The 20,523-nt window shown below is 41.3% G+C and overlaps 5 protein-coding genes across 8 annotated transcripts; 2 read left to right on the top strand and 3 right to left on the bottom strand.

Annotated features, from left to right (window-relative positions):
• Positions 1-2,154: 2,154 nt before the first annotated feature.
• Positions 2,155-4,836, bottom strand: LOC124336994 (sterol carrier protein 2-like). Its single transcript, XM_046790989.1, has 9 exons — positions 4,658-4,836; positions 4,458-4,587; positions 4,191-4,384; positions 3,939-4,132; positions 3,648-3,882; positions 3,334-3,589; positions 3,004-3,152; positions 2,537-2,741; positions 2,155-2,471 (listed from the first exon to the last, which is right to left on the bottom strand). The coding sequence occupies exons 1-9, from the start codon at positions 4,709-4,711 to the stop codon at positions 2,290-2,292; spliced, it is 1,599 nt and encodes a 532-aa protein (XP_046646945.1). The 5' UTR covers positions 4,712-4,836; the 3' UTR covers positions 2,155-2,289.
• A 273-nt stretch (positions 4,837-5,109) lies between these two features.
• On the top strand, positions 5,110-15,176 carry LOC124336853 (nipped-B-like protein). 4 transcript variants are annotated; one of them, XM_046790688.1, is made up of 25 exons: positions 5,110-5,428; positions 6,136-6,304; positions 6,372-6,555; positions 6,628-6,892; positions 6,951-7,558; positions 7,625-8,123; positions 8,207-8,306; positions 8,372-8,623; positions 8,688-8,901; positions 8,994-9,246; positions 9,332-9,478; positions 9,541-9,879; positions 9,970-10,503; positions 10,569-10,841; positions 10,910-11,098; positions 11,165-11,393; positions 11,458-11,993; positions 12,074-12,175; positions 12,237-12,308; positions 12,380-12,451; positions 12,513-12,725; positions 12,794-13,008; positions 13,071-13,344; positions 13,429-13,813; positions 13,880-15,176. In XM_046790688.1, exons 2-25 carry the CDS (start codon positions 6,241-6,243, stop codon positions 14,299-14,301), a joined length of 6,441 nt encoding a protein of 2,146 aa, XP_046646644.1. In that variant the 5' UTR covers positions 5,110-5,428; positions 6,136-6,240; the 3' UTR covers positions 14,302-15,176. The 4 variants fall into 4 exon arrangements, with proteins under 4 accessions (XP_046646644.1, XP_046646643.1, XP_046646646.1 ...); XM_046790687.1 differs by having other exon boundaries at positions 5,110-5,325; XM_046790690.1 differs by lacking the exon at positions 5,110-5,428 and adding an exon at positions 5,545-5,650 and having other exon boundaries at positions 6,282-6,304.
• Positions 15,177-15,512: 336 nt separating this feature from the next.
• Positions 15,513-16,913, top strand: LOC124337110 (39S ribosomal protein L2, mitochondrial-like). Its single transcript, XM_046791163.1, has 5 exons — positions 15,513-15,921; positions 15,982-16,230; positions 16,296-16,356; positions 16,416-16,676; positions 16,746-16,913. The coding sequence occupies exons 1-5, from the start codon at positions 15,648-15,650 to the stop codon at positions 16,846-16,848; spliced, it is 948 nt and encodes a 315-aa protein (XP_046647119.1). The 5' UTR covers positions 15,513-15,647; the 3' UTR covers positions 16,849-16,913.
• Positions 16,914-16,934: 21 nt separating this feature from the next.
• Positions 16,935-18,249, bottom strand: LOC124337146. The gene is made up of 6 exons (XM_046791214.1): positions 18,041-18,249; positions 17,880-17,945; positions 17,715-17,793; positions 17,496-17,644; positions 17,300-17,420; positions 16,935-17,233 (listed from the first exon to the last, which is right to left on the bottom strand). The coding sequence occupies exons 1-6, from the start codon at positions 18,117-18,119 to the stop codon at positions 17,002-17,004; spliced, it is 726 nt and encodes a 241-aa protein (XP_046647170.1). The 5' UTR covers positions 18,120-18,249; the 3' UTR covers positions 16,935-17,001.
• Positions 18,250-18,958: 709 nt separating this feature from the next.
• Positions 18,959-20,484, bottom strand: LOC124337145 (phospholipase A2 hemilipin-like). Its single transcript, XM_046791213.1, has 6 exons — positions 19,942-20,484; positions 19,712-19,872; positions 19,489-19,648; positions 19,221-19,370; positions 19,061-19,163; positions 18,959-18,988 (listed from the first exon to the last, which is right to left on the bottom strand). The coding sequence occupies exons 1-6, from the start codon at positions 20,112-20,114 to the stop codon at positions 18,986-18,988; spliced, it is 750 nt and encodes a 249-aa protein (XP_046647169.1). The 5' UTR covers positions 20,115-20,484; the 3' UTR covers positions 18,959-18,985.
• Positions 20,485-20,523: the final 39 nt, after the last annotated feature.

The raw sequence follows: 20,523 nt of genomic DNA on the forward strand, positions 1-20,523 counted from the left end.
AACCTTTGGGGCCGTTATTTTCCGAATACGGAGGAAGAAAAAAAAAGAGGACGTACAAGGGGGTTATAAGGAGGTCCTCTCCAAACAGGTGCGGAGTGTGAAAAAGTCAAAAGCAGACAGAGCCCCAGTGAGATATGGAGCAATCAAATGCCCTTCTCTCTCTCTTTGACTTTTTGGAAAAAGAAAATTTTTGTATTTTATTTTATATTTTCCCATTTTCACTCTTCCAAAAAACCCCATTTCCATCAGGGGTGTAGTAAATTGTATTCTTGTTTCCTTTTCATCCCCACTTCTTTCTCCATCTGGTTGGCAGTCTAATTGCAGGTTATTATACCTGTCGAGAAAACTTCTTTAACTATGGCAGCAGCAGCAGCAGCAGCTGCTGCGGAGGATACGAGAATTCTTTTGAGGCTCTTCTTTCACACAATACCGCACCGACAATTAAAGAGAATTAGGACGGCCAAAGAAAAGAAGATCCTATATTCAAGGAAAGAAAGAAAATCTTTTTATACACAAAAATTGTCTATACTCAAATTCAATGACCTATTCAATTAATTTCAATTCAGAAAAAAAAAAAAACAAGAATTTCACGATGAAAAATAATAATAAAAAACGGCCGGAATTTAGGTTTCTTTCTTTCTTCAAATATGGGGAATAATATTGTTTAAAAAAAAGAATAAGGGACGGAACTGATGGCGATGACGGGCAAAAGTGCAGGGAGAAAAATACGGTAGTAGAAGTCATCACGTGATGACGAGCCGATTCGGTTGGAATCAAATGAAAAGAAAAGAAAAAAAAAAAACAGCTCCTCTTCTCGTCGGGATAAAATAATTTAAAAAGACGAAAAAATCTTTCGGATAAAATCACCGGGTGGCAGTGAGCGGCATTCTTTGTCCACAGCTTGACGACATTACGCGCCGAGTGTGAATTCTCTTAACGAAAAGCCAAAAAAAAAAAATATAAAATAAATAAATTTATATCTAACATTATATATTATTTGATTTTTATTATATGATAGCTTTTTTTGTGTGTGTGTCTCTCTGGACAATGTCACTGCATATAAAATGGCGGTCATCACACAGAGGTCCGCCGTCTATTGAACTCCGGAAGAAATATATATATAATAGCCATTTGGCAATTTGTGAAGAAAGAGAAAGAAAGAAAGAAAATAGGCGATCGTCTATTTAGTTCTATCGCGGCTTCATCAGCTTATTTTTCTTTTTATAAAGAGTCTTTTCTTCTTTTGTAGGAAATGATTATACCACATTGCCGCGGTTGTTATAATCCCTCCAGGTAAAGAATATCTGACTTTGGTTGATCGTTAACTCGCGCAAAAAAAGAAAAAAAAAGGGATGGAGAGGGTTCGTCACGGAATAATCAACCGGCCATTTGTAATCGGGACGGCCATCAGGCAGTAGAGTTGGCTCATTATTTTTCGCTCGCGTTCCTCCATCATGTGCCTGCCTGCTGCTTTTTCGTGCTGTATATTATATGCCTGGCTGCGATAATTAGAATTCGAATCAACGCAAAAAATCTCAGCAACCCTAAAAGGGCAGCACACATTTTGTAGACGGAAAAGATGAGGGCCGGTCTAAAAAGAAAGAAACACATCTGGACGATTATTTATATGATGGCGTGATGAAACTTCATTTCAGTATACCACTTCTATAGTCCGAGACCTCTGATGGAGTGTGTAGATGCTGTAGAGACTCTCTCTCGGTCGTGAGTCAGATATGTAGGTCATCGACTCAAACATATTTCGTTTCGCCCGCGGGATTAAAAAAAAAAAAAAATAGTACGTATAATCTGCCAGCTTTGGCCGCGCTCTCAACAGTTGCCAAGGGACTACTAAATGCTTGCCCAACGGGGAATGCGGAAATCTGCGTTGATAGCCTGGCGCATTCTTTAACCAATATAACATTCCACGTTAAATCGCAGCTTTCTTCGTTTCATTGCTGTTTAGCCATGATTAGATTCTTTCTTTCGACTTGTTTCAAATGACTATCTTGTTTTTACAGTTCCATTATTTGCATTACTTGCAAGGCTTCATTAATCTAATGGGTAGATAATACAATAGACATGGTTATCTCTGTCTGAAGTGATGTTGCATAACAAAATTGTTTTTCATCTTTTTAGAATAAAGTGAATGATCAATTTGTAAACCCAACTTCTAACTTTTATTCAGAAAAGATGTAAACCAATATACCCTATCATATATAAACATATATCATCAACTTTTCTGTAACAGCAGTAGATATAAATGATGTGCTGGCTCGAAGGGGCTGCCTCCTACAATTTCGCCTTCAATGGCTGGGCGTTCTTGGTCAACTCTTGCAATTTCATGGCAAGGCCCATGTTTCCTTGCACTTTAAGGCGTCCCTGAAAGTAAGCTTGTTGAGCAGCCAATTTACCGGCAAGCATTTGAGTCAAATCATCATCCTTCATGCTGATGGTAACATCTCCCTTGTCACCTGTGACGAAGAAGAAAGAAATAATGCAAAATCCCCATGTGTGGAATGCGTGAAAACTGTTTTACCATCTTTAGCGATCCTAACGGAACCGCCGTTATTCTTCGCATCGACAACCCATGAACCTTGGGCACCGCCATCTCCTGCCACCTTGAAGAGGAACACGCCTCCCACCTTCTTGGTTAGTTCGGCTCCACTCTGGGCCAAGGCATTTTGCATCAGCTCGAAAACATCTGACGACTTGAAGCCTTCAATACGAACACTTTCGGATGCCTAAAACAATATCAAATTCAATTAATAATTCATCAAATTTAAGAGGACAATTTCTTACGTCTTGCACTGTCATTTTTTTTATGGCTAGAAAGCTGATAAACAAAGCGACGTTGCCATCCAAACTTTTCTACGAGCTATTGCGTTTCTAGCGCATGGACTTTGTACTCATTTTATGCTAATTCAATTAATAATGCAAAAAAAACTTGTGTCTGAATAATGAGCATCGTGGAAGACGAAGAAAAGAAACCAAATTCAAACCAACCTTTGGTTCAACGGCCATTTTGTATAAAGCGACGACGACTGCTCCACCGAGACCGATGTTGTGTTGAAGTGCAAGTTTGCAATTGGGCACCTGTCTCTTGTCCGCCTCGCCTCGAAGCTGCCACGTAAGCTCAGCGCACTGAGCTAAGCCTGGAGGTGTTATGATAGTAAGAGATATCAATCATGTTTGTCAACAACCAAATGAGATGCGCAGCACGATAAGGGGCGGTATATAGAATGACAAGGTTCAAGGACCATCGCTAGTGCACAGTCAGCATGATAAAACGAACTAAGGAATATTTGGATAAACCCAAAAGTTATTTATGTTTACCCGTTGCTCCTAAAGGATGGCCTTTGGATATGAGACCACCGCTCGGATTCACTACGTACTTGCCACCGTAAGTATTATCGCCCCTGTCGATCATTTCGCCCGCTTTGCCTTCGGGACATAATCCCAACGCTTCGTAAGTTATGAGCTCGTTTGCGCTGAAGCAATCGTGCAATTCAACCACTTGGACATCGGTTGGTTTCACACCGGTTTTGGCGAACAGCTTTTCAGCAGCCATTTTCGTCATGTCGTAGCCCACCTGAATGATAAATGTTAATTCACTTTTCTATGACAGAATGACAGCAAACGATGCATACCAGCTTCATACTGCTGTTCTCAAAAGTGGAGCTGAGATCAGTGGTCATTTCCATTCCAAGAATCTCAACAGCTCGGTCAAGGAGACCGTGTTTAGCGGCAAAAGCTTCAGATACTATGATGGCCGCAGCTGATCCATCTGAAGTAGGGCAACACTGAAGTTTAGTCAATGGGCCGTACACTGGCGATGAGGCCAGGATCTGTTCCAATGTGTATTCATCCCGGAATTGAGATTTCCTGTTATTATGAACAAATTATTACTAAGCATTTGATATTTTCAGTATAATACTTACGGATTGTTGACTGAATGTTTGTGATTCTTCCACGCGATTTTGGCCATATGGACTTCTTTGGAACCATATTTTTTCATGTGTTCCAGTCCGGCAGCGCCAAACAATTGAGCAGCAATCGGAGCAGGTTCGATACCAACGTTCTCAGCCAAAGCTCCGACGTGGCGATCCATTGGATTAACGCGATCATCATATCCCTACAAAATAAATAGGTACAATCATGTCTAGTCTGAAAAATTGAGACTAAACACACACCTTTCCAGTAAGAGATCCCCTCTTCATTTTTTCAAATCCTACTGCGAGGACACATTCAGCAACACCACCAGCCACAAGTTGCTGGGCCAACAGCAAGGCTGATGATCCAGTTGAGCAATTGTTATTGACATTGTAGATTGGGATGCCATTCATTCCCAAAGGATACAAAGCTCTCTGTCCACAGCACGATTCACCTTTGATACAAATTTTTTTTTTTAATTTCTGAAGCACTATATGTAAATTATTAAATTAAACAGTTTATCTTACCATCAACAAATCCTACTACAGCCTGTTGGATTTGCTTGTAATCTACTTTTCCATCTTTAAGGGCATTCGTAACTGCTTCAGCAACCATGTCTGGGTAATCAAAATCTGAACGTCTACCGGGTTTCTCAAACTAAAAGAAAACATTAAAGCTATTAGTAAATTACGGTTTACGGATCACCGTGAAAATTTTGTTTGAATACCTTGGTCATACCAACACCAACAACGAGAACCTTCCTCAACATGTTATTAGCCATTTTGATTGATTTTGGGCAAACGCGTAATAGTGCAACAATGATGCTTGGGGACTCTTTGAAGAATGAACAATTGAACGAATGTTATCGTCGAAGGTAAGAGACAAGACTAAATGTCATGAATGACATAACAAGTAAACAAATATTTTATCTTTTGAGTTCAAAGTTTATTACGCGACCGCTAGGTGTCTCGTTTTTCCACGCATCTGAACAAAAATTCAATTTCTTTGCATATAAAAATATTTTATCAACTAAATTAAACTGGAATATGAAATGAGCAAAGTGTTGCTAATTAGCATTTGCATTTGAAAGGCACGGAACCATTTTCGTTTCTTTGCTAGAAAGAGTGAAAAAAGAGGTGAAAAGTGCCATAAGGTTACTGTTTAGTAGCCGACGCCATCGAGAATACACAAAAAAAAGTTTACAGAGGTTTGTGGTGCACTGATGGCGAAATTTGGCGCGTCCGAATCAACTTTACACCTGAAAAGACCAATTTATTGATCCTAGTTTAATGGTTGCGTAGTAGGAAGTTTTCAAAGTGATACGAAACATTTCCATCAGTGTCCAAATCAAAAGAAGACCAAAAGTGCTTGCGTGTGCTTCACCCGACCGTTTGTGTACGTAGATATTTCTGTGTGTATGCCCTTTGACACATCAAACTCAGCGATACTTTTACGCATTCAAGGGCTGTTTTGGGATTCCTTCTTTATCGACTGTGCTGTATGTTCAGTTTTGATATCAAACCAATGTGGCTAGAATATGCAGATTTATATTACATCAGATGCTATTGTATTGGTTCTCCCTGGGATGCCCGGATCGTCTAGGCCGCCATTTGTAGACGCGGCGGGATTTGAGTGAAACTCGAGTTTGATCCGTTTTTTTTTCACCGATTTCTGTCAATACTTTGAAACATCTATCACTCCAATTTCCTCGTTATTTTGATTCCTTATTTGACCAAATTCTTTCCTTGTTCGGCCAGGAATGTTGTTGGGTTTTATGACGGATAGGTAATTAGGGGGATGTAAATTATACCGTCCAGTCTAGGGGGCTGTACTGTTTGAAAAAGGGCTTCGACTGTTTGTAGCCGTCAGATGACTCTCCCAACGCCGCTTTATTTATTCTCTGATGTCTATTAGAATTTGTCTCAATATTCCAAAACACAAAGCCCTAAAACAGAATCGTCTGGGACGTAAATAGATTGAATCTATTTATTCCATTTTCGCGAGTAAACAGTACTCTAAGCTAGATCAAGGTTAAATTTGCATTTTTAAACAAACAATCGTCACCTGTAGCCGGTATTTTTGGACTCATTGACCTCGTCTGATGTGTTCGTGATGTTTACAGTGTTCTTGTAACCTCTAATTACTACCTGCCATTTATTTGTCTTCTTCATTACAATTATTCTTTAACCTGTTTTTCTTTTTCAGTCTGGATGTTGCCATGTGAGCAGTGTCAGAGATCAAGTGGATATAGGTAAAGGAGTAGGTTGTTGATCCTCAACTTTACCAACAGTGGGGAAGGGGTCTTTCACGATGAATGGTGAAATCCCTACAATCCCCATTATCAGCCTGGCTGGCATTGCAAGTCTCAGCGACTGTAAGTTTTGTTTACTCATAAATTTTTTGTTTGTTCTGAATCGTTACAACTCCCTATCTCTTAATAGTGCTACCTGAGATGCCATTGCCGGTGCCCCTGGCTTCCACACAAGCCAGTCGTTCATTACTTTTCCATCCAAGAGTCGCTGAGGAAGCTCACAGACTCCTGTCTACTCATGATGATGCCTTGGCAGCTCAACTTCAACATGCACTCACCACGACCTCTTATAATCCCCAGCACATAATTCTAAGGTACTTTCCACTTCATACAGCATATTTGTCTTCATTTCTTTAATTCATCGACAAATTCTGTTACACATCCAGAGATCAACGCTATGAGAATTTCAATCACCCAGAGCTCTCACAACCCCAACCTGAGTTACTGAGTGCAATACTGCAGCGAAACCCACACGTCTTTCGTCAGCAGCAGCAACAACAACATCCACAGCCATGGAACAGCAATCAGAGTACTGTGCATCCCCATCAGCAGCAGCAGCAGCAAGCTGTGTACAATTCTCAGCAGCAAATTGGTTATGCATCACCTGCCACTCATGTTGGGGCTTATACACCAAGTGGAAATTCTGTTCAGGTAGAACCAGATAATTCTTCTGCCAAAAGTAGCTGTTTTCATGTTTCATTTTTCATAGGGATATGCTCCTCAGCAAAGTCCTGCTCCGGGATTGCCCGCGCAAGCCGCCATGAATTACGTTCCACAGGGGAGCCCATATTCCACGCAGACGAAGCTTTTGGCTGCGCAAAACAATGTATATCCTCAGCAGCCACAACAAGAGAACTACAATAGCCCAAGCTGGGGGTATGAAAAACCCGTTCATACTCCAGTACCAGCCCAGCAGCATTACCAGCAACAGCAATCCCAGCAGCACTATCCACAACATCTTCCTCAACAACCGCAGCCAACACACCCTGCCATGCCTCTTGTAGAGCCGCAACAGCCACAACAACATAATCAGCAACAGCAAATTCATCCGCAGCAAATCCAACAGCAGCCTCCGACACAGCATCCAGTTCCACAACAGGCTGCGCAACCCCTGTTGCCGGTATACAACCACCAAGAGTTCCCCAACGCGATAGCTTCAACGCATTCACACGAAAGAAAAGAAACTGAAAAATCTACGTTCCAACCCCAACCCATCGTACCTCAGCAGACAGCGAATAGCCAACCGTTCACCGCGTCCGTTAAATCGGAGCCCATCGCTACGTCGTCCATGAATAATTCCTCACAACAAAATAATCGGTACGTAATTTCATATAATCCTTGGTGGTCTTGTACCTTTTTTTATTAATAATCTTGTTCCATCAGGATGTCCAGGAATCATAGTAGTGGGCGGCCGTCCTATAAAGAAGACTCGGATTCTGACGGAGGTGGACGTGGAAAAGGAAGTGTAGTTGTGAAACCAGTGGAACCAGTGAAGGAACAAAAGCCAATTGTAGAGGAGAGTAAACCCAAAGTGAAAGTGCGGAAAGAAGAAAAAGACAGAGAGACTCCTCGTAAAAGAAAATCCACCGGCGGTGAGGTGACGACACCGAACAACGATGAAGTGGCACCGGCTCCAAAGAAAAAATTGAAAAGACTGGAGCGAAAGGTCGTCCATGACGAAGGCAAATTGAACGCGGAAGAACTCATGGAGACAAATACGTTTCAAAGATTTACGCGCTTAGTCGAACACATTTTCGATGCTACGGAAGATGCTGATCTGAATGCCCCGGCTGATCTGGATAACGACACGGATATACCTCAGGAGGCAATGATTCCCAAACAGCAACTCCACGATTTGTGTGCAGAAGCAGCTAAATTGAAGGTATATTTTTATTTTCTAGCCGATAGCATGTTTTTAAACTTTTTTTTTTTTTTTTCGGAATTGTAATCTCATTTCTTACTTAGTCAATGGGTGCCATGTCAGCTGTTCCCCCCGAGAGACTTGTTCGGTTACTCAATCTGCTCGAAAAGAACATACGTGATGGAGCCAAAATTTCCCTTCTCGGTATATTATCGCAAAGTTCACTTATTGAGTCCCATTTTCATAACATGCGCCTGTCGAAATTACAGGGGATCCGGATGAAGATGAAGAGGAGAGCAAATTGTGGACGGAATTGTCTTCTGAGCGTGTACTCCGAGCTGTAGAGGCGGCGCTGGCAGCCCTTCATATCCTTACAGCGCCAAACATGCCCAAGCGAGCCTACCTCGAAGAAGTCATTGAGAGAATTGTTCAGCTGGCCAGGTTCCAGTTGCAGCATTCGATCTATCCGGCATACGATCCAGTATACCGGACCGAGTCCAAAAAGGATGTCACGATTTCAGGTATATTTTGATTGATTGATTCACAGACGCACGAAATCCAGCATCGCTTCATTGGGCTTTACAGGCGGAAGTTCAAAGAAGAAAAGGGCCCACGTACGAGAAGTGCGGGACAAAACTGTTCTATTGGTCTATCATAAAATGGTGGGCCTAGTCGGTTTGATGGCTGAATTGTTGGCAGTCCAGACGTTAACGGATACAGCTGTACTCCACCTTTCAACCGTAGGTGTTGCACCGTTCTTCGTCGAAAATATTCCAGAATTGCAGTTGTCCGCTTTGAGGTATAAATTTGTGATTTTTAATGGAATCATTATGAGCAATTGTTAATGTTTTTTTTTGTTTGTTTTATTTATTTTTTTCGTGCCGGATATAGATTAGTGACGACGATCTTTAGTCGCTATGAAAAGCATAGACGATTGTTGCTCGACGATATCCTAGCTTCCATCGCACGCCTGCCCTCCTCTAAACGAGGACTTCGCACTTTCCGCCTTAGCGCCGAACAGCACATACAGATGCTCACCGCCTTAGTCCTTCAGCTCATACAATGTGTCCTATGCCTCCCAGAGAAGCTAGGGGCTCCTCCGGGAACAACCGTTTCGGCTGAGGACGTGGATAGCTCTGTCTTGGTAGGCTAATCTTTTTCTCACAAATTTCTTTGTGTATGCTTTACCTAGAAAAGCTTGTCTAAACTCAAATTAATGTCTTCCTTAGGCAATGGATCCAGAAGTAGTGGTGAATACAAGATACGACACCGCAGTCCGAACAGCCGCCAATTTTCTATCGGTCTTTCTCGGGAAATGTGGAGTTAAAAACAACGAGGAAGTTGATTATCGTCCGCTGTTTGAAAATTTCGTACAAGTAAGAGTTATTTCCAGGAAAAGGTTAAGGTCAAAGTATCTTATGAGGGTTGTTTTCATTAGGATCTCCTGAGCACCGTAAACAAGCCTGAGTGGCCGGCCGCCGAGTTGTTATTATCGCTGTTGGGCAAGCTGTTGGTGCAAAACTTTAGCAACAAAAATGTCGATGTGCTGTTGCGAGTGGCATCCCTAGAGTACCTTGGCGTAGTGGCAGCTCGTCTCAGAAAGGACGCCGTCAGTTCTCAACTTAAAACGGACACTATCGATCAATTGCTGAAGCAGGTTCGTGAAGATGAGGCTAACAACGCGGTGGAAGAATTCAAATCGAAAAAGCATAAAAAGAAGAAAAAGAGCGGAGACAAAGATCACGAGAAAGAAAACATACCAGCAGATAAAATCGAGGTACTTGCAAAAAAAATTAATAAAAGATGGGTTGTCATTTTTACTAGATCATAAGCACAAAAGATTAATTGCAATTTATTTTGTTTTTAGGTTCTTCAGTCATTGTTGCTCGATTATCTTGCTGTCAATTCTCAATGTGATCCTGCAATGCTTCATGCACGGCATTTCTACGTCGCTCAATGGTACATGGATATAAAAAACAGTGTGACCAAGAGATCCGTTTCGTCAGAAAATATACCCGAAACCGGTGTTGAGGAACGACCGCGGAATAAAGAAACACCTAAGAAAAAGAAGAAGAAGAAAAAGCGTAACCACTTTTCTTCATCTGAATCCTCGTCTTCGTCCTCGTCTTCTGAGGACGAAGACGACAATGCCAAGAAACCTGAACAGGAAAACACTGCCGCTGATTGCAATAACCACAACCAATCCCTGGAAATGGCCGATCGGAGAAAGAAGCTACTACTCTCCAAAATCAATCCTTTCCCAGAAGCAGCACCTGGTACAAGAACGCAGGTTTTAACAACGCCTCTTGATGCCGAAAGCTCAGAGCTTATCACACGTTTTTTGGCTTCCAAAAGACAGTTTTCTCAAAGCTTTGATTCGTATCTCAAGCACATTTTGAAGGTAAACAATAAAAAACTCTATCCGTATTATGTGTTTTGCTCAATTGCATCACTTTGTATTTTTAGGTCTTGACGGAACCGGCTATCGCTGTGCGAGCCAAAGCCATGAAATGCCTGACTCAAATCGTTGAATCGGACCCAGTCGTCCTGGCCCGGTCCGACATGCAACTTGGTGTTCATCATTCTTTCCTGGACCAAAGTACAGCAGTGAGAGAAGCAGCTGTTGATTTAGTTGGCAAATTTGTCCTATCACGCCCAGAGCTTATTGACAAATATTATACCATGTTGTCTGCGCGTATTTTGGACACGGGAGTTAGTGTTCGCAAAAGAGTCATTAAGGTAGTCATTAGTTATTTATTTGATAATAATGACTCAAATGTAATGATGACTAATTCTTTTCCCAATAGATAATGAAAGACATCTGCACCGAATGTCCCGATTTCCCCAAGATTCCAGAGATATGCGTGAAGATGATCAGAAGAGTGAACGACGAAGAAGGTGGCATCAAAAAGCTGGTCATGGAGGTCTTCCAAGCTATGTGGTTTAGCCCAGTCAGAGATAAGCCGACACTTGACTTTAATGCTTTAATGAGAAAGGTACTTGAGTTCAATCCCAACAATTGGATTTCGAATTTCAAGTTCATTTTTCATGCCATTTCTCAGGTTATGAACATAACTGACGTCGTGGCCGCCTGCAGAGATACCGGCTTAGATTGGCTTGAGCAACTGCTTCAACAGATGTTTCGACCCAAAGAAGACAAAGAAGACGTGACAAAAGCGAATGTTGAACCTTCCAAAGCCCTATTGATGGCCTGCCAACAAATCGTTGACTGCTTAGTCGAAAATATTCTCCGACTCGAGGAAGCTTCTCTTGCTCGAGGCCCCAGTTCCGGTGAGTCCATAATTAATGTTTTGAATTAAACGAATTTTATAACGATTATCTTTTCCGTGTGTAGCGGGATCGGCGGATGGGAAAAACTCAAATGGCGGAGAAACGAAAGGAGCTTCTCAGCGATTAGTCGCCTGTATGACTACGTTATATTTGTTCGCAAAAATACGACCCTTACTACTTGTGCCACATGCCATGACCCTTCAACCGTACTTGAGTCTTCGCTGTAGGACTCAGGGTGACTATCAAATAATCAGTGACGTTGCCCGGACATTGGAAGTAGTAGTCCCCTTGCTGGAACATCCAAGTGAATCTTTCCTCGCTCAGCTGGAAGAAGATGCTGTCAAGTTGATCTTGCAGCATGAAAAGGCAGTTGTAGCGGCTTGTTTATCTTGCCTTGGCTCGGTTGTTAATCATGTCACACGGAATTTCAAGCTCATTCGAGACTGCTTCCGAAAATATTTCGGTCCGTTGACTGAATACAAGCTTATGCACGAGAGAGACCCCGACAATCCGCGACTCGTCCAACACCGGCCTTTTTTCCGAAGAGCACTTTTCACCGTGGGATTGCTACTGCGGCATTTCGATTTTACAGACGAAGAGGTGATTATTTTGTTTGATTGTTTGGATCTCAGGATTACCGTGTTGAAACCTTGTTTAAATTTTTGTTTCAATGGTTTCAGGTGCGTTACGGGTTACCTGACTCTACCAAACAACAAGTGATGGAGATACTTCTTTACTTTGTGTGCCAAAACTGCACTGATATGCAGTTCTTCACTCTTCAGGTATTTAGAAAATATTTCTTAACCTAAATTTGCCATATGTAATCTTGAATTTGTTTTCCAGGCTATTGGTTCTGTTTGCATCAGGCATTACGACTTCATGTTGGGAGAATCCCTGAAATCAGTATATCTCAATGTAAGTTAAAATTTGTGGTAATCGTAATTCATCAGACTCTTACTTAATTTTCCGGCCCTTTTTTTATTTAGCGTTTATTGGAACCTTCTGTTCCCTTGCGACTGAAAGTTCAAGTGCTAAACAACATCGAAACCTACCTTCAGGTATATTTCTCCTGTGATTCTTATAGTTCATGATACAATAGGTTAATACAACTCTCTGTAGGAAGAGGAAATTCGAATGATCAAAGAAGATCAGCAGTGGTCCAAGACATCAAAGAAGGAGAATCTCAAAGAAATGGGAGACGTAACCTCTGGAATGGCCAGTACCGTCATTCAACTTTATCTAAAACCAATCCTTGATTGTTTCATCCATGGCGCGTCCAGTGTTCGACAATCAGCCTTCAGAGTGACGCAGTTGATTCTTCAGCAAGGATTGGTAGGCTTAATTGGATTCTCGATTCTTGAATCAATGCGGCTTACTCAATTGAAATTTTTTTCGAATAGGTTCATCCGGTGCAAATCGTTCCATACTTGATTTGCATCAGCACTGACGCAGAACGAGTATCGCACTCAGCAGACAAACAGTTGCAGGAAATAGAAAAGAAGTACCCCGGATTCATTCACATGAAAGCGTTGCAAGGCATTCGATTGTCTTACCAGTTACAGTCGCTAATTGAAAGTGCTCCAAAAGAGAATTCTCCTGTCCAGTCAGCTTCAAAGTATGTTTTCGAAATGATGAATTTGTAATTTTTTGGCTTACTTAATTATTTTCAATTTACAGGAGCACACCGGAGACTCCTAATAAGAAAATCGGTACCAAGTGTTCTGTGGCTAGTGCAATACAAGAAAGCCAAGGAATTGCTCGTGGTTTCCGGCTGAGGGAAGGGGAACATCCGTCTGCTCTCAATGGTTTCCTCTATTCCCTTCTTCGCGGTACTAAACAACAGCGAAGAGCTCTCGTACTTTCTATGCTCAAACAGTTCGACGAGACCTCGAAGAACCCTCTCGCACAGCTTCTATACTTGGCGGACAATCTAGCTTCTTTTCCTTATCAGGTAAAATTCGGATCGCAATTGTTTGTTTGTCTCGTTTCATTATTCCGTCAACATAAAAGTAATTATTCTGCCATTATTTAACAGGTGATCGACGAACCGCTCTTTTTGATCCATCACATTGACATTATGGTGTCTGTGACGGGGTCTAACCTCTTGCAAGGATTCAGAGAATCTCTGCTCCCCAGTGCTGTACCTACTAGTCCGGAGGAGGAGGAAGACGATGAAGACATTGCGTCCATCATGCAACGGCTACCTCCAGACACAAGACCATTCGAAGAATTCTTGACGGCTGCTCAGGGTTGTCTCCTCCTTCTAATGCTTAAACAACACCTAAAGGACCAGTATGGCCTGACGGATGCCAAAATAACCCAGTATTCACCGTCAGAAGGGGCAAAGATTTACGAGAAGAACGCACCAAGGAAACTGGTCAACATATTTATGCCTAGACCAACTCTACATGCGTTGAAAGGTATGGAAACACAAACTAAGCCTTCCACTTGACGATAAATTAACCTGCTTTTTATTGTTCAAACAGAAAATCTCGGCTTAGGTGGATACTTGGAGGTGTCTAGTAAACAGAGTCTGGTGGAAAAGTATATCGAGTTCAAGCAGCTCATGCTCAAAATTGATCCTGCCGAAGAGGACGAAGAGGAGAGACTGGCTTCCGCCATGCGAACCTATCAAGTTACCGAATCACCAGTCCCGACTGACGTCCCCGCAATCGGAGTGCCCATTTTTGGAGCAGCGCCGCCGATAATACCCGGCGTGGCGCTTATGGGTGCGCCGTCAACACCAATGAAAACCCCTCGATCAAAATCGTCGAAAACTCCGAGATCACCAAGAGGCGAGAAAAGCAGCAGTAGTAGTAAAAAGAAATCCCATAAGAAGAAAAAGCGGAAAATTGAAAGCGACGAGAGCAGTGATGACTCGGATTGCGACCCGGACTTCAGAGCTTAAATGCTTATGATACTTGGTAACTGCAGTTTCTCAAAGTCATTTTTTTTTTCAGTTTGGGAAAGGTTACAACTGTCCCCGAATCGGCACTGCGGCATACAAAGAATTGAATTGTAAATGTCTACGGATCTATTTCCAAAATACTCTGTACCAGGCACTGTCGACTGTCAAAAGTCGGTCGGGTGAATCCAAGGAGAAATAATATGTACAGTTTTTTGCAGGGCTTATTTCTCATTTTCGCGATCTTTCCTGCATAGAGAACGACAAACTAGTGTTATACATATATATATCTACGCATACTAGAGAGGGATTGGGTTAAGTAGTTACAAAACTTTACTTTGAAATTCCCTCTCTCAAGTTCAAGGTGTTCTCATCTCTCGAATTCTACTGGGACTCTCCTCGTTCGCTGCTCTAGTTCACTCGCTTCATCTCGCGCCTGAATAACTTGAATCAAATTATTTTCGCACATGATGATGTATGGCAAATGCGAGGAATTTATAGCTGCCTGTGTTTGGTCGTATCTAGAACTATTTCCCCCCTCCCGATTCTCTCGTTCCCGCCGCTGCGCCCCACCACCACAGATACACACCACAATTTTTCTCTAAAGAGTTTAATTTATTATTCAGCTGGTTTTCCCAGTTGCTATAATCCTCTTCTCCCAATTTAGATTACCCTCCGTTGATCTATGATTGTTTATTTACTTTTTTTTCTTCCATTGAAAGAACGATATCCTTTTTTTTGTGTGTGTAACGGAAAAATGCGTTGAGGTGTAATTGCGTGTATGTATGTGGGCGTGTACCGTATTTTCTACTGTACCATAATTATGGACGTACGAGTTTATTGTATTTGAAATATAAATCGACACAGTTTTGGAAGTAGTGATGTGTACCTACAATTGCTAAAATATGAAAATAATTACTTCTAATTACTGTAAACTCCCTGGCTCATCGTTCTAATACTTGCCGACGTTCACTGTCGTCAAGTGCGCTTCAGCAAGTTATCTTGCACATTTACGTTAATTTGGAAATTATAAAGAATCGTTGTTGAACGCCGTTGTTTGCTTCTGTAGTGGAGGGAGTTTGGAAATTCAACGCTGACGGTAAATTATTTGTTTTTAAAATTTTACGTTGTGCTGAAAGGCGTATTCAAAGTTTCCCGGCGAAAAGACAAGTGAAGCACGATCGCTCGAACTGAAGCTGCCCTCGGGTTTACCCTTTTCCCCGTGTGGCCGGTGTGAGTCGTCTGCTTGAAATTGTTTCAGTTTTTCGGCTAACTTTAATGTAGAGAAATTGAAGTTTAAGCATAAAATTAATGTTTAGATACTTTTCAACCGAAATTTCTGAATCAAGATGATGCAACAGTTGTTGAATTCCTTTTCAAGACTGTGCGTCACTAATAGTCGCCTTACGTTATCACAATGTATGTCGGTTAAATTTCCAACACTCAGCCTAACAAACAACACACAACCCCAACTCCAGCAGATACGTTGCATAAATAAACTTGGGTATTTGACAGAACCTGGGTGGAGAAACATCGGTAACAAATGGTTAGTGAAATTCCCTGAGGAGTACACTGTAAAGAAACTACAACTCATGAAGTTGGCAGGAAGAGATCCTACCACAGGTAACATTTCATTTGCAATTGAAAAAAAGGATTTTTTAAACTGGTAATTCCTTTCTAAAGGTAAAAAAGTGTATGGTGGTCTTGGAGGTGGACACAAGAAAAAGTACCGATGGGTTGATAATCTTCGTTCTGGACCAAAGGAAGGGCCTCCATTGGTTGAAAAAATCTTGAGACTGCAATATGACCCATGTCGAAGTTCAAAAATTGCATTGGTAGCAGCTGGAGACAGAGTAAGGTACATTTTAGCATCCTCAACTATGAAAGTTGGAGATTTAATATCAACATCTGGGCACATTCCCAGAAATGCAAGTATGTATATACAGTGTTATAATACTGATCAAGACCTAATTTAAAGTGTAAATTTATTTTTATAGTTCGACCAAAAGAAGGAGATGCTCATCCATTGGGAGCACTGCCAGTAGGCACTGAAGTTTGGTAATTGTTTTGATCATCTGTAAACAAGTATAAATTCTTAAAAAATAATATTTTGTTAGCTGTGTGGAAAAGTTTGTCGGAGAGGGAGCTTCAATTGCTTTAACTGCCGGTTCCCGTGCTCTTCTTGTCCGTAAGGTTGGCGAACGCTGTATTCTTCAACTCCCTTCCAAACAAGAACTTTCATTGAAGCAAGAGTGCATGGCAACTGTTGGACATTTATCTAATGAGGATCACAATACCAAACATATTGGCAGCCCCAACCGATTGAGGTGGCTAGGGTTCCGACCTCGTTCTGGTCTTTGGCATCGAAAGGATGGAAGGTATTTTATCATTTACCGAACATGGTTATTTTTGGCATAGTTCTACAGTGTTATTATTTATTTTTTCAGGCATGGAAGAAAAATACGTCCTCTACCTCCCATCAAAGTGTTAGATAGTAGGAAATCTGACAAGGTTATAGAGTTACCTCTAACAATTAAAACCTTTTTCTGAAGTGTTTCCCCAATTCAAAACTATGACGCTTTAGTCAATACACCATAGGTAATTTCTCAAAATAATTAATGGTATCTAAACGAATCTTGGCTGGATCTCCCAATTTATTGCTTTTTACCAAGAGCAAATATGAGTAATTATTAAACAGATTATTTAAAATTGCAGCATTACAGCAGATAATAACAGCGCGCTAAGGCATATGACAGAAGTAGTTTTCTTGAAGACGATATTGCTTCCACCATTACATACTCGGCCGCATTCTGTCTTCGAGAAAAATGTGTGGATGATTTCATTCACGCCTTCTAACGAAGGAGAGCATCGAGCGCTGGCCAATCCTAAGCTGGTTGCTTTAACGTTACAGGTACTTATACTAATCATCAAACGGCTGCAAATAGAGAAAGGAAAATATTTTGTAAGATTCTAAAATCCTGAGAGCCTTGCAATAACTTACTTGCACTGGTTCATATCAAGGCGCAGTCGTAGTAAATCATTGACGTGGTCTATTCCGGCCATTTTTTCAACACACGAGACGAAACTCATTGGATTCCAGCAATCAGCATTTTGAGTCAAACCTATTACAGTTACGCCGTTAGTTTAATTGAATTATAGTTAGCTGTAAAAAAAAAAGAGAAAAAAGAAAATTTTACCCAAGATGGCCAGCCGATCCTTGCCACAGAGTGAGTAGTACACAGCACGAAGTCCTCGTAACCACGCATCAAATCTATCACGTCCGTCTTTTTGGCCGCAGTCTGTGTCTATAATGTCAGCTGTGCACTGAAGAGCGTCGTCGATTGATCTGAAATCATAATTTCAAATTTCAACTATTACCCTTGTTTAAGAACATTTCAGAACTTTTTCATTTCCACCTGCAGAGATCGTTGCATTGCACCTTTCTCTTTGTTGAACCCAAGCAACGAAGATCTTGAGCTACGTCAGTAAAGCAGGCTGCGTTGTGTGGAGTATTATAATTAGAAAATAATCAGTAAATAGTTTTGAAAAATTGAAAGGAGGACATGTATAGAATTTTGTACCGTCTGCCAGGGTGGGTTCACATTTTTCGTCGTCGTCGTCATCATTCTCCATTAGTTTTTGCCCATCTGTTCAAATCCCACGAGATTTTGGGTTGAAAATTCAGTAGAATTTAGAAAATTGAAAATCGCCTATTTACACGTAATAAAAGATTTAAGCTTACCAGTAGATGTAACAACAAGAACAGACATAATAAGCAATGAAATTCCGAAGGACCAAATCAGCGAATTAAAACGCTTCATTTTCGTTTTTTGGAAGTGGATCAAAATCGGAGGAACTCTTCACCAGGATGCCTTTTGCTATTTGGTGCCAAAGGGACTCTTGTGCGTGATGGCACTGAATAATGACTGACGCCCCCCATATTTCGAAAGGACCTTCTTCAGCTATGTAAGTTGGCTTCATCATTGTCCGCTCCTCTCTTTCTCTCTCTCTCTTTTTTTATTTTCTAAACATTCCGGATGTACCATTTCGATAAACCGATGCGATAGCAGGATTGGTAATGGCCGAAAAAGGGTAGTTCTTCTTTGGGTCAATAGTATAGTCTGTACAAAAGACATTTACTATCCTTAAAATACTGAACACAATTCGCCGTTGAGATATCGACTGGCCTTAATAGATAACGATTAAACCCTCAGCAAGGACATGCGATCCATTGTACTTTTGCTTTCCACCCACGACAGTCTTGTGCTAAATGAGTTATACTAGTTATGGTCATTAAATGATTAGTGAACAAAACGTTTGTCGGACAGTGGCGGTGCCCCCCCCCCCCTGGAAAATCTGGAATTTCCACATTGCTTATCACACATAGAGTAAATATAGTCTAATTTATATCTGCAAACTTCGAAATCGAACAACTTTTTTTTCACCAACTTAAATGTGCTAGGATAGATTGATTGTTAAAAAGGGTGTATTACCGGTACCAAATCTGATTTTGTTTATTGTTTCGCGTAAATTGCATTTGCATAGTATTTAACAAAAATGTGAAGTGCAATAGGATGATTTTGCATACGAAAAATGTTAAAAGACGCAGAGGACTAGAGGGTTACTTCTTTTCTTCTAAAACGGGCGGATCATCTTTTTAAACCGGACCAATCTTCTTAAAACTCAATTACTAAATAAGAATACATTTAAATGAAATAGCCAGTACCATCGTATATACACAGATAATTTGAATAAATTTTACATTTGGTTTTTTAAACGGACGCCGTTGAGGCCGGACGAAACACCAATCCGTTGAGCTCGCCATACCTGATGTTCGATAGTGCCGTCCCCTTCGCCTTGAGTGTCTAAAAACAATTTTAGTTGCTGGTTAATTTCTTTTGGAAGACTTGACTTGCGTTTACCTCGAAAATGTATTCCTGCAATCAGGGCTTTGCCGATAACAACTTAAAGCACTTACACTAAAAAAGATGAAACCCACCGACATACTAGCCTTGTCATTCATCGCGTTCAGCAAGCACTGTCGAAATTTGTCGTCACAATCGCAATGAGATCTTGCGTTAAATTATTCAAATTATCCATTTAAAAAAAAATTGAAAATTCATTCCGTTTTTTAAAAAAGGAGATTATTTGCTGCGTCACAGTAGTGTGTCAAGGAAAGAACAAACGTACTTCGTGAAGATGGAATGGTTGCACAATCCGTATTTACAAGTTCCTGGTGACATGTAGTCATGGCAATGGTCGTGCTCCCGGCAACACTTGTCCGCTGTTTCATGACGTCCGATATCGTCAAAATCATCCGCCACGTCTCCTAATCCACACCACTTCGTCCCTGAGGTAACGAATTATTTAAAAAATTGAAGTTATTTTTATTAATGTCTTTTTTTTCTTTTACCTGGATAGATAAAATGTCGATCAATTGCAGTCAAATTTTGATTTAGGCCTAATGCCACCATCTGCTCGTGACATTCGGCAGCGATTGTTACCCATTCGTCTTGAGTAATCTTCCGCAGAGTTGGACCCGTCGGGAGATTTTCCATAACCTGGATTGGATCGCTAAAATGGATTTTCTCCTTGAGGCGCTTCGGAGAGTTGTAAATCGCACGAGTAATTGTTTTAACATACCTGTGGCCATAGATTCGACAAGGTTCGTGGGGATCGCTGTTCAAGAGCACGGCTCGTCTTCCTCGCGGATGTCCATCAAGTATTAATAGTTCGCTAGCGACTGTTTGATTTGAAGCGATTGCGAAGGTTGCTTGAAAAAGTGACAACAAGACGGCTGCCCCAGCAAGCCTCATTGTCCAGTTAAGATGTGCCAGCCTGCTTCTTCCAAATCAAACTGCACTGTGAGACCACTACGAGGACGACTGGTACGGAGCGGTTTCAGAAGAAAAAAAAAGTCGGTCGCCATGTGTAAGTCGGACATCGCATTGAGATCACGCTGCGATGACCTGTTTTTGATCACAACTTTCAGTGTGGCTTTCTCAAAGCCATGGTTTCATTCCTTTTACGCGGTACCTTACGGACATACTTTCCCTTTGCATTATAGTTCCGAGTTTGTTCTTTACGTTGATTATTGATATACGGCGTAACTAATTAATCATTTCTTTAGCGCAGCAGTTTGAATAAATGACATCAGACAAACCAAAATTTGTCGAATCCAAGTTGCATTGTGTCACTTCAAAGCCTGATAAAGTGCGTGGGAGA

This window comes from Daphnia pulicaria, chromosome 4, assembly GCF_021234035.1.
Source record: "Daphnia pulicaria isolate SC F1-1A chromosome 4, SC_F0-13Bv2, whole genome shotgun sequence".
NCBI classification, from domain to species: domain Eukaryota; kingdom Metazoa; phylum Arthropoda; class Branchiopoda; order Diplostraca; family Daphniidae; genus Daphnia; species Daphnia pulicaria.

Coding starts and splice junctions, on each gene's coding strand:
- LOC124336994 (XM_046790989.1), bottom strand. CDS start 4,711: ATGGCTAATAACATGTTGAGGAAGGTTCTCGTTGTTGGTGTTGGTATG. Junction 3,153..3,333: donor CCATCCTTTAGGAGCAACGG/GTAAACATAAAT, acceptor TAACACCTCCAG/GCTTAGCTCAGTGCGCTGAG. Junction 2,742..3,003: donor AAATGGCCGTTGAACCAAAG/GTTGGTTTGAAT, acceptor ATATTGTTTTAG/GCATCCGAAAGTGTTCGTAT.
- LOC124336853 (XM_046790688.1), top strand. CDS start 6,241: ATGAATGGTGAAATCCCTACAATCCCCATTATCAGCCTGGCTGGCATT. Junction 8,624..8,687: donor AAAGGATGTCACGATTTCAG/GTATATTTTGAT, acceptor TGGGCTTTACAG/GCGGAAGTTCAAAGAAGAAA. Junction 12,726..12,793: donor TGATTCTTCAGCAAGGATTG/GTAGGCTTAATT, acceptor TTTTTCGAATAG/GTTCATCCGGTGCAAATCGT.
- LOC124337110 (XM_046791163.1), top strand. CDS start 15,648: ATGATGCAACAGTTGTTGAATTCCTTTTCAAGACTGTGCGTCACTAAT. Junction 15,922..15,981: donor AGGAAGAGATCCTACCACAG/GTAACATTTCAT, acceptor TCCTTTCTAAAG/GTAAAAAAGTGTATGGTGGT. Junction 16,231..16,295: donor GCACATTCCCAGAAATGCAA/GTATGTATATAC, acceptor TTATTTTTATAG/TTCGACCAAAAGAAGGAGAT.
- LOC124337146 (XM_046791214.1), bottom strand. CDS start 18,119: ATGAAGCGTTTTAATTCGCTGATTTGGTCCTTCGGAATTTCATTGCTT. Junction 17,794..17,879: donor TGAACCCACCCTGGCAGACG/GTACAAAATTCT, acceptor CACACAACGCAG/CCTGCTTTACTGACGTAGCT. Junction 17,421..17,495: donor GGATCGGCTGGCCATCTTGG/GTAAAATTTTCT, acceptor TAACTGTAATAG/GTTTGACTCAAAATGCTGAT.
- LOC124337145 (XM_046791213.1), bottom strand. CDS start 20,114: ATGAGGCTTGCTGGGGCAGCCGTCTTGTTGTCACTTTTTCAAGCAACC. Junction 19,649..19,711: donor TCGACATTTTATCTATCCAG/GTAAAAGAAAAA, acceptor TCGTTACCTCAG/GGACGAAGTGGTGTGGATTA. Junction 19,371..19,488: donor AACCATTCCATCTTCACGAA/GTACGTTTGTTC, acceptor ATTTAACGCAAG/ATCTCATTGCGATTGTGACG.